We start from the raw sequence: 14020 nt of genomic DNA on the forward strand, positions 1-14020 counted from the left end.
TCTTCTGACTTAAGAATTATTGTGCCTAATGGGAACATTAAATTCACAAGTGTATTAATTTGTTCGTCAAACAAAACTATCTACAGAAAAAGTTCATGCATTAAAAAACTTAAGTGTAATGATCTCAAACTAAAAGCTTCATGGAACACAGCATGTGGTCAAACCCTGAACAGTTGGGGCAAGCGTGGACACAATATTAGTTTTTGACACACTTTAGCATTGGGACTTACAGTTCATTATGGACACAACAACTGGTTTGGACACAATACAGCACAAAACCTGAAATTCCTTAAAAAATTATCAAAATCAGACCAAAAAATTAAGCAAATTTTTTGGGGTGTGGCCCCTTTGACCCCTTATAACTCAAGAACCTTAAATCTATCTGAAATCTCAAAAACTGTAAACTTTGAAACTTTGAAACTTTATTATTTGATTAAATGCCTATTTCTACACAATGTATATTCCATGGCATTGTACAATGCAAAAAATAAAAATATGAACATACAATAAAGCAGCTGTACATAACATATATACTTATACCAATGATAAAACTGGCATCTTACACTGTTAACTTATGACTACTTTAGCTCAGAATAATGAAAAATAATCTTCAAAATACAGTGACTTTAATTGACTTTTGAAAATATCAACAGATTTGGAATTTCTTATGCTAACTGGTAACTCATTCCATAATTTAGGACCAATAGTACAAAAACTTCTATCTGAAAATGATTTCTTCTTGTTCAAAGGAATAACAAAACAACCTACAGAAGACTCTGATGACCTTAGTGTACGTTTAGACACTTGAGGAGACAATAAACTAATTAAATAAGATGGTGCATTACCAACAGAACAATTGTACATGTATGTTAATATCTTAAAACTGATTCGAGCTTTTACTGGCAGCCAATGTAAATCATATAGAGCCTGTTTAGAACTGCAAGACTGTAAGAGGTATCTAAAATCTGATTGAAAAACGCAGGCTTTGATTTTTATCCAATAAAAAAATCCAAATAAAACCAAAAATAAATAAAGTTCTGTCTACATTTTCTTGAACTCCTTTCTGGTCCCTAATTTCACAAGTTCAAGTCTTTACCCCAAAAAATAACCAATTCTAACCAATGTGGTATTGAATACTGTGGATCAATATCATAACCATTCTTAAGCTTTTTCAATGGAGATTCATAGTTGAATTCTGTGATATACTTGTTTTAGTCCCCTAATTCTAAAATGGTTGGGGCTATAACCTCCAAAATCAAAAGCAGCCTACTTTTTGTGGTTTGTAACCTTGATAATTTTTTTATAAAGAACAAATAACTTATACTCAATACTTATATATTGCACAAAAACCAAGTCTCTACAGACAACGACAGCACCATACCAATATACCACCACAAATTTTTTTTCCAGTCTCATGGAAACGTGAAATAATAGTTGCAAATTTGATAAATTCAGACATAAAATCTCCAGTAAAAGAAAAATTTTTAAAAAATGTAATGGTTATCACTATAGTTTTCAAAACTGGGAAAAACACATGTATTTGTTGACTCTTAAGACTTGGTTTAGATGTATATGTTGATGACTGTTCACAAGTTCAATTCAAACTTACATGGTAATTCCAACTAACAATTTGATCGCATAACAGAGAATGTTTATATTTTGACTTTGTAAAGTGTAAATGAAGAATTTTTATATTTTGACTGTGTAGTGTAAACAAGAATGTTTACATTTTGACTGTGTAAAGTGTTAATGAAGAATATTTATATTTTACTGTGTAAAGTTTAAACAAACAATGTTAACGTTTTGACTGTGTAAAGTGTAAACAAAGAATTTTTACATTTTGACTGTGTAAAGTGTAAACAAAGAACATTTACATTTGACTGTATAAAGTGTTAACAAAGAATGTTTGAATGATGGGTTTAACAGTAGATGTTGGATTACTATTTTTGATTAGACAGAAGAAACAAATATTTATTGTGTTCATTTCATTTTAATTCGTTCTAAAATCCAGATGTCAGGTTGAAGTTGTATTTGTAATGGCTGCCTGATATTTTTATTGAATTGTAATCTACTAAATCCTTCCGCAATATATAGAGTCCTATGTGTGTTTTTATAATAAGGTAAAACAGTCTGGTTCCCTGTCAGGAGGTGAGAAAAGGTCATCATTGTATCTCCTCCAGGACTTAGTTCTTCTTCTTTGCTGTATCTGAAAATTGAAAATTAAGAAGTGGTTCAATGCAATAGATAGACTTAAATATTACATAAGACCCAGTTACTAATATTGTAAGGATAATTTACAAAATGTATTACTCATCTTAAGTTGCTAGTCATCCTAGGGCCTATTACACTTAGGAAAATAGCTTGTAGGCCCAGTTGTCTATTTTAAAATTTTGTATTTGTACAATCAGAACTTCTCTGCCATTCCACTATACTTTCGTGTAATGAGAAAGACTGAGTCGTTCCGATTTGTATTTGCCGAGCTTATCACTTCCTGTAAGACTGAAATCAGACCCTCTGTGTGTTTTATGATCATATGTTCAATTTGTATAGATTACCGTGAGGACTTTGTCATGTACTAATTCATGAAAATAGATAATATATCCCTATTTAAAAGCATCAGGATTGGTTGTTTATAAGTTAAACCCCATTTCATAAGTACATGTATGGACATTTGTTGTTATACAATTAAGAGATAAATTTCTTGCATGTGAATATAACAATGAAATCAAGCCAATTAACTATTCAATGTGACAAAAAGATGAGAATAGTCTGAAATATCACATTTTAATAACTATGCATCACAGGTAGAAGTTATCTTATACATACAAATATATCTTGTCATATAAGAGAGATAGAAAAATATCTGTCAACAAGATGAAGGGAAAAAAAGAACAGATTTCCGATGAAATATTATAACTACTTTGCATCAATGGTTAGAAGTAACCTTGTAAGTGCAAATCACAGATAAATTTGACTTATTTTTCATTTCAACAGTGGAGATTTTAAAACAGAAAATAGCATGGGAACTATATTTTAAAAGCCAGTATTGGCATCCTTTTAAGTAGAAAACTGCTGATAATCAGCAAAATAAATCCATTATTTTTTCCCTCAAAGTTTGATATCATTTATTGCTAAAAGTTGCACCTCCATCTGCAAGTTTTGTCAAAGGAGGCTGCAGGGAAAGGTGTATGTTTTATAAAACTGATAATTCACAAATTACAAAAGGTGTTGTGATCACATGATCCAACCTCTACCCACCCTTTTACCCCCGGTCCCAACAACCATGAGCTGTGATAATTTAACATCAGCTGGTTGTCATGATGTCATTGTAAGAAATCCATTATAATGATAAAACTAGTAACAGATTTTTAAAAATGATACTTCTGTTTAAAATCACTCACATCCATTGGTTGTGTATCTGTGTAAATCTACTAATTCCAGTCTGAGCACTCTTTACATCAATATGTAAGCTAACATCTAAAAAAAAAAGGCAAAATTACCGGTTCATAATATTGTGATAGAACTCATTTTTTATAGGGTAGACAGCTTTTGTGGTATAGTCAAACCACTACTAAGTGTCATCTACCTTTCCTTTCTTCGTCTGCCCTTACTTGACTTTTTATGAGCAAACTGCAGTTTTTTCTAAAAAAAAAAAAAAAAGCAGAGGGCATATGCTACCAGTGCACCTGGTCCACGCTCCCAATTTTTAGTGGAGTCTGATTTGCTCATTTACTTTTGTTACTTTGTATGTATTATTTTGGTTATTTTATGTTCTTTGTTGTGTGTGCATGTTTTCCATGTCTGGTCTTTGTCCCAGGATTACATTCCTTTGATTTCCACTAGAATATATGTCACAACATAGTAAATAAATTCCCTGCATTTGATTGGGTTCTTTTATATTTGTTATGAAACATGTCTGTTGTATTCAATCTTTGGATGGTTCTGTTTATTGTGAAGTAGGATGTCTGTTTCCCCATCTGTGCAGCTCACTTCATGCAGCAATGCAACAGTCACCTACCAATTTCTTTACAGGTTTTAACTAAATCTCCCAATGATATTAACAAACCAAGGAACTCACATGATACAAGCACCATGTATTGAATATTGATGTGACATCACTAAAAGAGCTTAATAAGAGTTTGTAGTCTTTACAGTCAGTGTTAACATATCTAGCCTTACTGATTTTGCTATGATACTCAGACGTGGATCCAAGGACTGGTGTACTGGGTGTATGCCCCCCCATAATCGGTAAGAAAAAAAATTTCGCCACTAGTTTCACCCTATAATATTTTTTGCCTTGCTTTGCACGGCATTTAATTCAATTAATGCCCCCCCTAAACTCAAACCCTGGATCTGCTCCTGATACTTGCAGAAAATTCTTACCTTTCCACCTTAAAAATTGCCTTTTACCTTTGTACATCATATCTACATGTTATTTAAATATCTTTTCAGAATTAACCTTTTTTTTTCATCAAATACCAAATTTGTTCCATGACCAGTTATCCACAAAACAACAATACAAACCTTTAGAAGCTAAATCTGCATTTTGTAGAAACATAATAGCGTTCCCTCCTGGATAGTTGTTGTAAGAAACTGAGAGAAATACACTCGCACCAATAATATTGCCTAATAAATGTAATACAGCTCCTAAAGCTAAGAACTTATGGAATGAGGACTTGTTTCTGTTGTTCCAGCTACAAAATAAAATTCGCATGCAAAAAAAAAATTGTTTTATTCCAAATCTATCACATAAGATGTGAGATACTGCAGTAAAGTAATTGTTCATTGCGTGCCAATTTTCATGATTTTTAATTATATGTGATGAATAATATACATGTACAAAAAAGTGTTCCCTGTAGAGAAGGAAAATCCCACTCACAAGATCCAAATTTATTTAATTACTCTTAATACTTTCTGCAAATGTCAGTGGTGAATAAAAAATTCTGAATAAGAGGATCCATCCTGTGATTTCCAGTTTTTTCCTGTACATGAACCAAACTGTGTGATCATAAGGGGATTGGATGTGTTCCTATTGGATTCAGCTATGAAGTAGACCTGAGGATAGTCATATTGAACTTGCATTGGTACTTACAGTCTTGATAATGCTGAAGCCGCAGCAACATTTATTACTGGTACAACATAAATGATGAACCGCAACTCCTTGTGTGGTAAAATGGAATACAAGAACACAAAAATTAGAGCAGGAACAATGATAACTCTTGTCTGTGGAGTCAGAATTAATCCTAGAGGTACCAGAAATAAACTGAGGAGTAGACATCGTGGAATGGCAGAATAGAAATACCATAAAAATGGTAATGTCTAGAGATAATGTAAGAAAACAGTATGCAATGATATTTGAATCTAATAATCTTAAAACATGGGCACTAGTATATGCATAAATTTTCTGCAAAATTTTACTAGTCAGAATAAATTTTTACTAGTCTGAAATACTGAACTAGTTATGTACCACCATACAGACAATTTGGAAAGTGTAATGTATTAAAATTAGCCAATAGTGTGAGAGATGGACGGAGTTTTTCTTGTATGCTACACATGCATTTATGTCTAAGTCTGTATTACGTATCTTTAGTTATAGATAGATTTGATAACCAAAACAATGTGTTTAGTTCCCAGGCCATAAAATAACACTAATATGATATTACATTTACCTGTAAAAAGCCTGGGAAAAAGCAAAATGTAATGATATGATAAGCAACACATACTTATCAACTTATAAAATGTCTTGGATCTATCATTTCCTTCACTACAAACTTGTTCTATTTCAGTACATGTTAAGCATCAACCATTTTATCATTATGTGGGGAAACTGGGATTTTTTCAACAACAAAAATATATGTCCAAACTATTCTACAAAGAATGTACTTCTTAGATGTACGTCTTTGTAAAATAAAATGCTTGGAAGGGGCAGCTTAATACAACTGTTTGGACACATCAATCAGACTTGATATATTAGCTCTGAATTGTAATTAACCTCTTTCTTGTCCCTTAATCATGAATGGTTCTAGTCACAAACCCTTAAATCAATACTCAATTTCAAAAATATATAGTCAATTAATTGTCCAAGCTTAATGAAAATCCTTGTGTTTGGCCCTTTTTAGACTCTAGTTCCTTAACAGTTAAAATCATTACCCCATAAAGTAATCACAGGTTTCCTTTTGTGGTATGGCACCTTGTGGTACAATTTCAAAGTGATCCATTTACTTTTATTCAAAGTATTGTTCAGAAGTTGGGGAAATGTTTGTTTATGATCCCTGTCTAAGACCTAGATTGTTCAAGTTACAACCCCCAAATTCAAATAGGATGTGCACAATGGGGACATGAAATAAATATTCTGTGAGTTTTTTTTCAATTCCATTCAGTAGTATGGCAGGAGAAGTGGATAAAAGATGGGTCTCCTATGTCCCAATATTCACAAATGAAGAAGTCTACATTTTGCTACGTAAATCCTATAAACTGATTTGACCAAAATCTAAAATAACAACACATTAACAATGGGAACATGTGATAAAGGTTCTGTAAAAATTTTATTCAATTCCATTCAGATGTATAGGAGGAGTATTGGATAAGAGATGCCCCCATGTCCCATTTTCACAAATGACAAAGTCCATGTTTTTCTATGTAAAACCCCTAAATTCATTCCTATTAAAATCTAAAAATGGAGGTGCAAACATGAAATAAATGTTCTGTGAAAGTTTCATTCAATTCCATTAAGTGGAGTAGCAGATAATAGATGGGTCCATCCAATGTAACAGAAGGATGGAAGTATGGACAGATGGATGGACACCCCTAACACTATATAACCCCACTTGCAAGTGGGGGTATAAAACGTTGCTGACTTAACTACAAAATACAATACAAGGTACCTGGGACCTGATACATGTAACTATGAAGTTAATGAAGGATACACCCCATTTAGAGCTCTTATTTAACACTGTATTGTACCAGAGAACTTCTGCTTCAGGCCAAATCCATCTCCGCCAAAAATAACTATCCACTATAACTGTTAAACCTAAAAATATATTGGCATGTGATATCATAAAAATTACAATGAAACCTATGGATCCACCTAAAAACTAGGCAGGGTGTAGTTCATCATCGCTTATGATAATCAATGAAACTGTATACCGGTAAATACATTTGTTAGGTCTTAAAAACAACTCTTCCTATGTTTATGTCCTTGAATTTGCTGCATATTGTAAAATATTTTTTGATTGGTCATAGTGTAAAGATTCTGGCAGGAAATTTTTCTGTAGTAGAACATCACCAAAATCTAAGTGTTGATATCACAGGAGGCAACTTTTATTTGCACTTTTATTTTTGAATACAGTTTCTGTGAGGCCTACTTAAGGATTTCCAATAAAAAAAAATTTTTGGACCTCATATATATCTTGAAATATTTTTTGACTGTTTATAAGTGTAAAACTTCTGGAGGGAAATTTTCCCTTACTTTTTCTGTAGTAGAACATAACCAAATTTTACATTTCAATATCTCCAGTGGACTACTTTTATTTGCATTTACATTTCCTAATACAGTATCTATGGGGCCTACAGAAGGATTTACCTGTTTTTTAAACAGAGCTGTACTTATTTTAAAATTTCCTTTATCAGGATATGTTGTTAAGTATGATTCATAATATTGAAATACAACTTTATTTCATATAATCTTTGTTCTACTGATTGCATAAAAAATCAATGGAATGCAATATCATTTTCTTTTTAAGGGAGATATCTCTGATTTTGTCACATTACTCTATTAAAACTTTTAACTAAAACATCTTTTACTAGAATGGGCCCACATGAAACAATTGTGGCATTGTCCATTCCATAAATAAAATGCCTCAAGCAAATTACCATTAAATATGAAACCATTTAACCTTTTTTTAATCAAATTGCTTGATTCTAATTTTGAACAAAAAAAAAATGTAGCCAAAACTCACTTCATGATACTCACCCCCACCCCTCCCTGGATACCATATAGGAAACCCCATGAGTCATTCAGTTGTAAAAAAAAATATGGGGTGCACAACGGTATCATCAGATAAAGAATTTGTAAGAGGTGTATCAAATTTCATTCAGTGGTTTCAGAGGACTTGAAGATTAGAAGATAGTCCCCCATTGATCAACCAATGATAAAGTCCATGTTTTGCATCGTGAAACCCCCAAAAAAACATTCCTATAAAAAAACAAATGAGAGGTTCACAAAAGCATCATGTAATAAATAATCTGTGAAATTTTCATCAAAGTACATTCAGTGATTTCAGAGGAGTTGCGGATTAGAACTTAGGACGGACAAATAACTGGACGGATGGACCTCACAACCATTTCCCATTGTTGAGTACTTATATATCTCTATCATACCTATCAGAATGATAGCAGCAGGTACAGCATGGACCATTAACTTCTTTAAAGAGAGTCTCCTAGAAAATAATTCTAACAACAAGATCTGTCCAAGGTAAATCAATAACTCTGCTCTGAATATAAGAATGGCAGCTCCAGAGCACCAGAGAAATCGGATATGCTGACCTCTTATCCAGCCTGCTAGAGCTAACAATACTGAAAGTATTTGAAAAACTGTGTATACATTTTAGCGGTATATTGAGCCCAAACACTTTAAGTTGGTGTTTTTCTATAATTATTAAAACTACACCGGGAAATCAAATACAGCATGATTTTCAATTCCAATTAAAAGAAGCTTGGAATACTTCATTAGCCAATGATTAAGATTGGAGGGAGGGGGCACATGCCCCATTTACCGGGTGGTTAAGATTAGAGGGAGGGGGCACACACCCTATTTACCAGGGTTACTTATTTACGTTTGTTTCTTTCAACATGTTATTTTAGTATTTCTTGTTCTTTGTTGGATTACATTCTTTTGATTATCCTTCCAATTCCAGTTACCTTGATTGTCCTATAACATTCCAGCTGAAAAATATCCCTTTAAGATGATTTATCATTATAAAGAATGTTACAGAATGGCCCATCAAATTTCTGAATACAGTAACATCAAAAATAACCCATCTCAAACAGGTCACATTTTAATTCCATTATCACTGAATAAAAACAATTGCAAAAATCAGTATACAATACTGTAAACCATATTTTTCACCTACCCCTCTCCCCCTCAAAAAAAAAACAAGGCAAAAATTCATCATTTTGCAATCTTTAACAAGTTTTATGCAAAATTCAATGTATCACACATAATTCACAATTCATGTACAATTTATGAGTAGCTTGGAATTGACCCTACAATATAAAGGATACCTAGTACAGTGATAATTTAACAATTGTTACGGAAAATTTTGTAATGGTTTTATCATTGCGAAAAAATGCAACTGCAGCCATATGAATAAATGTTTCTCCATATGGTTGTATAAACATCACATTTTAGTGACAACTGATAATATTACAAAAATAAATGCACACTAAAGTTTCTTAGTTTACATCTTCTAATTTACAGGGGTAATATTAATTTAAATTTATTAGTTTATAAATTGCCAATAAAGTGTGAAAGGAAGCTATGAAAATTCAAAATGTAACCCTAAAAATTTTCAACATCAAAAGCATAAATCATGAATAATTGTGACCAATCACAAATACTAGTGATTAATCATGAATACTTGTACCTAATCAAGAATACCAATACTTGTAACAAATCATAATTACAATTTTATTGCAACCTATCATGAACAGTTGTGAAAAATAAATAATATTTGTAATTAATTATGAATATTTCGTGACTAATCATGAAATTTGTGACTTTCAGTTGACTTACCAAGAACTAAGGCATATATATTAGGTAATGGACGTGTCATGTAAAACATAAAATGGAACTGAGTCATCATGATAAGATACAACCATCTCTCTACATTTCTTCCCAGTTTCTCACCAATGGCACCACAAAATGTAAACAAACCAATCAAGACAAAAATACCTAGCCATAGTCTGACTGCAAAAAAAAAATAATTATAAAGTGCACTGACTTTAAAAGAATATTATTGCGTCTTGTATTATTGATATTCAACTTTTGAATTTCCATTTCCATTTAAATTTTCACCGCTTATATTTTGTCTTTTATCTGCTACTTTAAAACTTAAATACAAAATGTATGTACAATCAATTTTATAAAAAACATGAAGTTGCATGCATAGTCGTGCTAGAAATACTCCTACTCATACAGGAAGTGGATAACGGACAGCACCAAAGTCACTTACAACATATGCCCCATCTATATAAGGCAACAAACCTAATTTGAGACCAATCCATCTCACTTGGAGCCAAGATTTTTGTGAAGAAAATTTTCTTTGTCATTCCATAAAGTGTAAAATGGCAAAGCCCCACAAACCAAGGAAGTTGATATCGGACAGCACTCAAAAATTGTTTAAAGCATATATCCCATCTGTATTTTAGACACACAACAATTCCATCAATTGGGAACTGAGATAACTGAGATAAAATCTGGACAGACAGACAAAGTGATTCCAATAAACCAATCACTTGTTGAGTGAGGATATACTGAACAAATATTTGTGGTTAAAGAACAAATAAAAAGCAAAATTGTTTCAACTCTTCTTTGTATGAAAACAATATTAATGCTCAATTTTTTTTTGTGACAAGTAAAAATTACAAATCATTCTTGTATTTAAAATGTTCAAATAAATAACAAAAAAAAACATAATCACAAATTTTCTTTCTAATTATGATGTAAAGGCCCATACATAGCAGAGGGATGATGGGACAGTTTCCCTCCCCCCTTTTCCAAAAATATTTTAAATCCCAAGGAATTTTTTGCCACATTTTAATCCTCTAAATTTTTGGCAATGTAATTGCATCCCCTTCTGAAAATCCTGGGTAAGGGCCTGGAGAAACTCATAAATCTTTGGCAATTTTCTTTAACATACTCCAGTAATAACCAACATACCAGTTATTTGTGATGCAAACTTGGTAAACTCCATACAGTTGAAAAGATATATAAATGGTGATGAAGTAACTGCAACAACAATAGGTCCTATGAATGTTCTGGGTACAACACCGGGAAACTCAAGATGATCATACTACAAACAGTTAACATAACACAGTGGATTTCATTATACATGTACCTATTTTGAATTTTTAGTAATTTTACTACTGTTTAGGGAAATGGGCCTAAGGCCCATGCAATTAGGAGAAAGTGAATAAAAATTAGGACTTAAGAAACTTAATCTATACACATGAGAGCAAGGATTTTTAACAGTATTTCAAAAATAATTTCTAAATAAAATCTTTGATGAGGACCAATACAGTTTCCATTGTACTGAAATTCTCAAGGTGACCTTTAGACGAATTACAAGTTTAATACAGGACAGTGGAGAAAGGATTTTGTACATCTTACAAATTTCAATTTTTATCATATACAAATCATGAGATGATGTCTCAAGTTACAAATTTTGGGAATTTCCCTACAAAAATAAGGGAAATTTGTAGCAAGTTTTTTACTTTATTACCACTGATCAATATTAATATTTACTGGACACTGCCTTAGATTGACAGGTTGTTAATTATAATTACTTTCACCTTTACATTTGTCTTATCTAACATCTGCATAAACTTGGAAGTCCATAAGATGGCACAAAGTTTTACAAAACTGTACTGTATACTTAATATGTCATACAGCAGGTAATTTTTATAGTGATTACCAGTAATTTATATATAATTTCAACTACACACTTGTTATACCTTATAACAGGTACATGTAGTTTTCATGGGGAGCTTAAACAGTAATTCTGGCGCATTTTAGCGACCTGTTTAAAAATACTAAAATAAATGCTGTCAAATATTAATTCTACAATAAATAATAAGTGTACCACTATGCATCCATCAATTTTAAATTGGCAAATTCTTTGCACACATTTTTTTTGCGATGGTCTAAGACGGGACATATGGTATACCGTTGTCTGTCCATCTGTTTGTCATCCACACTTCGGACAATAACTCAAAAACACTTTCATCAACTTTTATGAAACTTTGGTGATATGTTCATATCTATTGATGTAAGCTCCATTTTGATTTTTATAAATTTCAGATCTTTCGTTTTAGTATTATGAATGTTTTACTTAAAAAAGAGGGATTTTCAAGTTTTCGCACAGTAACTCAAAAAAACTTTCACCTACTTTTTATAATGAAACTTTGGTGAATTGTCTTTATCTATTGTCATAAGCTCCCTTTTAATTTTTATAAATTTCAGTATTTTCATTTCCATGTAATCAATATTTATACTTAAAAGGACAACAACTCAAAGATACTGTCATCAACTTTTATGAAACTTTGGTGAATTGTTCATATCTATTGACATAAGCTCCCTTTTGATTTTTTTTATAAATTTCTAATATTTCGTTTTCGCATTATGAATTTTTTTACTTAAAAAAGGGTGATTTTCAAGTTTTTGCACAATAACTCAAAAACACTTTCATCAATTTATATGAAACTTTGATGAATTGTTAATAATTATTGAGGTAAGCTCGCTTTCGATTTTTATAAATTTCGTTTCAGTGTTATGAATTTTTATACTTAAAAAAAAAGGTGGATTTTCAAGTTTTTACACAGTTACTCAAAAACACTTTCACTAACTTTTATGACACTTTGGTAAATTGTTCATATCTATTGAAGTAAGCTCCCTACTTGTATATATGTCAAATTCTATTTTTCCGTGTTATGAAGTTTAACTCTTTTTGAAAAAGGCCTGAAACAGCCAAGGAAATTTTATTCATTGAAAAAAATGCTGAAAATAGACCATTTGTAATGATGATCGACTAATAAATATAAAAAGTACTTTGTAACCTTGTCAGAAAAATGTGTTTGGAACAAGATAGAAATGTATGGGTGAAAAATCAAGACAACAAACTCATTTAAAATTGAGGCAGCCTTGATAGTGCCAATTTTTTTGTGCATTTTTTATTTGCATCTTTTTTTTGGGGGAGGGTATTTGACAAGGCTTACAGTATTTCTAATTTATCATATAAATTCATAAAAAGCATAAGGACAAGTTAAAAGGGCAACCAGTGTATCATGCACTTAAAGTGCAGATCTTTATTACTTAATATCCCCATACTTTACACATGACAAAATAAAAACCCCTACGGTAACAACCTGCAACTTAAATTCATGAAGTCAAAATTACCTACCTTACTTATATTGATCCCATGATACAGAATGTCATGCATGGCCTGAACATTGAAACTTTCTTCCACCTTAGTAAATGGACAGACTGCAAGGTGTGTAACCATGGCAACTGTTACAAATCCCTTCAAAAGATTACTGGCATCCATATCAACCTACAATAGAAATAAATCTGTTTACAATGCCAAATGTATTAATAACCCACAGTTATGCTGAGATCTGGAAGCAGGGAAGTGATCCTTGTAAACTTATTACTCTGTGCTTTAGATTGTCTGGAATTGTACTAGTACAAACTAATATTGCATTAATCTTTGTCTTAACTTGTACATGTAGGTAACACCCTTAATTGATCAGGTTAGACTAGACCTGGGCTTTGGTGGTTGAATTAAAGTACTGTGGAAATGTACTAATTATAAAAAAATACACTGCATTTACATTATGCATAAAAGACATCGAAGACTAAGGATAAGATCTCGACTCTAGTTCCTTCTACTGTTGCAGCACAATCTCTTGAAAGTTTTAAAAAGAGACTGATGTCCTCACAATAAGGAGAAGAGCAATGATCATCAAATTAACAAAATACAATGTGACAGCACTTCAGAAGCCATGGATGTGGACCTAGTGGAAAGACCAAAACGTATTCAAAGAAAGCACTAGGCTTCAATTAAATCAGAGATTTATATATTTAACTCCTTGATTAAATTGATCTTACGTATTCCAAGACAATTATTCTGGTTGAATAACTTGTCAGATATCCTACAAGAAATAAATGGCTAGGATATTATAAATTTGAAATTTGTGCAACAATTATTAATGGGATAATTTTATCAGGGGGAGTGAAACATCT

The 14020-nt window shown here is 31.8% G+C and overlaps 1 protein-coding gene across 1 annotated transcript; it reads right to left on the reverse strand.

Annotated features, from left to right (window-relative positions):
- Positions 1 to 1970: 1970 nt before the first annotated feature.
- On the reverse strand, positions 1971 to 14020 carry LOC148628188 (dol-P-Man:Man(7)GlcNAc(2)-PP-Dol alpha-1,6-mannosyltransferase-like). The gene is made up of 10 exons (XM_088584436.1): positions 13886 to 14020; positions 13179 to 13328; positions 10940 to 11072; positions 9794 to 9967; positions 8380 to 8574; positions 6927 to 7030; positions 5093 to 5319; positions 4525 to 4694; positions 3402 to 3477; positions 1971 to 2206 (listed from the first exon to the last, which is right to left on the reverse strand). The coding sequence occupies exons 2-10, from the start codon at positions 13320 to 13322 to the stop codon at positions 1981 to 1983; spliced, it is 1449 nt and encodes a 482-aa protein (XP_088440562.1). The 5' UTR covers positions 13323 to 13328; positions 13886 to 14020; the 3' UTR covers positions 1971 to 1980.

This window comes from Perna viridis, chromosome 1 (assembly GCF_037379345.1).
Source record: "Perna viridis isolate PV_CMFRI_1.1 ecotype Kerala chromosome 1, ASM3737934v1, whole genome shotgun sequence".
NCBI lineage: Eukaryota > Metazoa > Mollusca > Bivalvia > Mytilida > Mytilidae > Perna > Perna viridis.

Bases quoted from the DNA above. Each gene is read 5' to 3' on its own strand.
- LOC148628188 (XM_088584436.1), bottom strand. From the start codon at position 13,322: ATGGATGCCAGTAATCTTTTGAAGGGATTTGTAACAGTTGCCATGGTT. The intron at 9,968-10,939 runs GTATGTTGGTTA...TTTTTTTTGCAG, and splicing joins GTTTGCATCACAAATAACTG to TCAGACTATGGCTAGGTATT. The intron at 5,320-6,926 runs GTATCCTTCATT...CATTATCTCTAG, and splicing joins ATAAGAGCTCTAAATGGGGT to ACATTACCATTTTTATGGTA.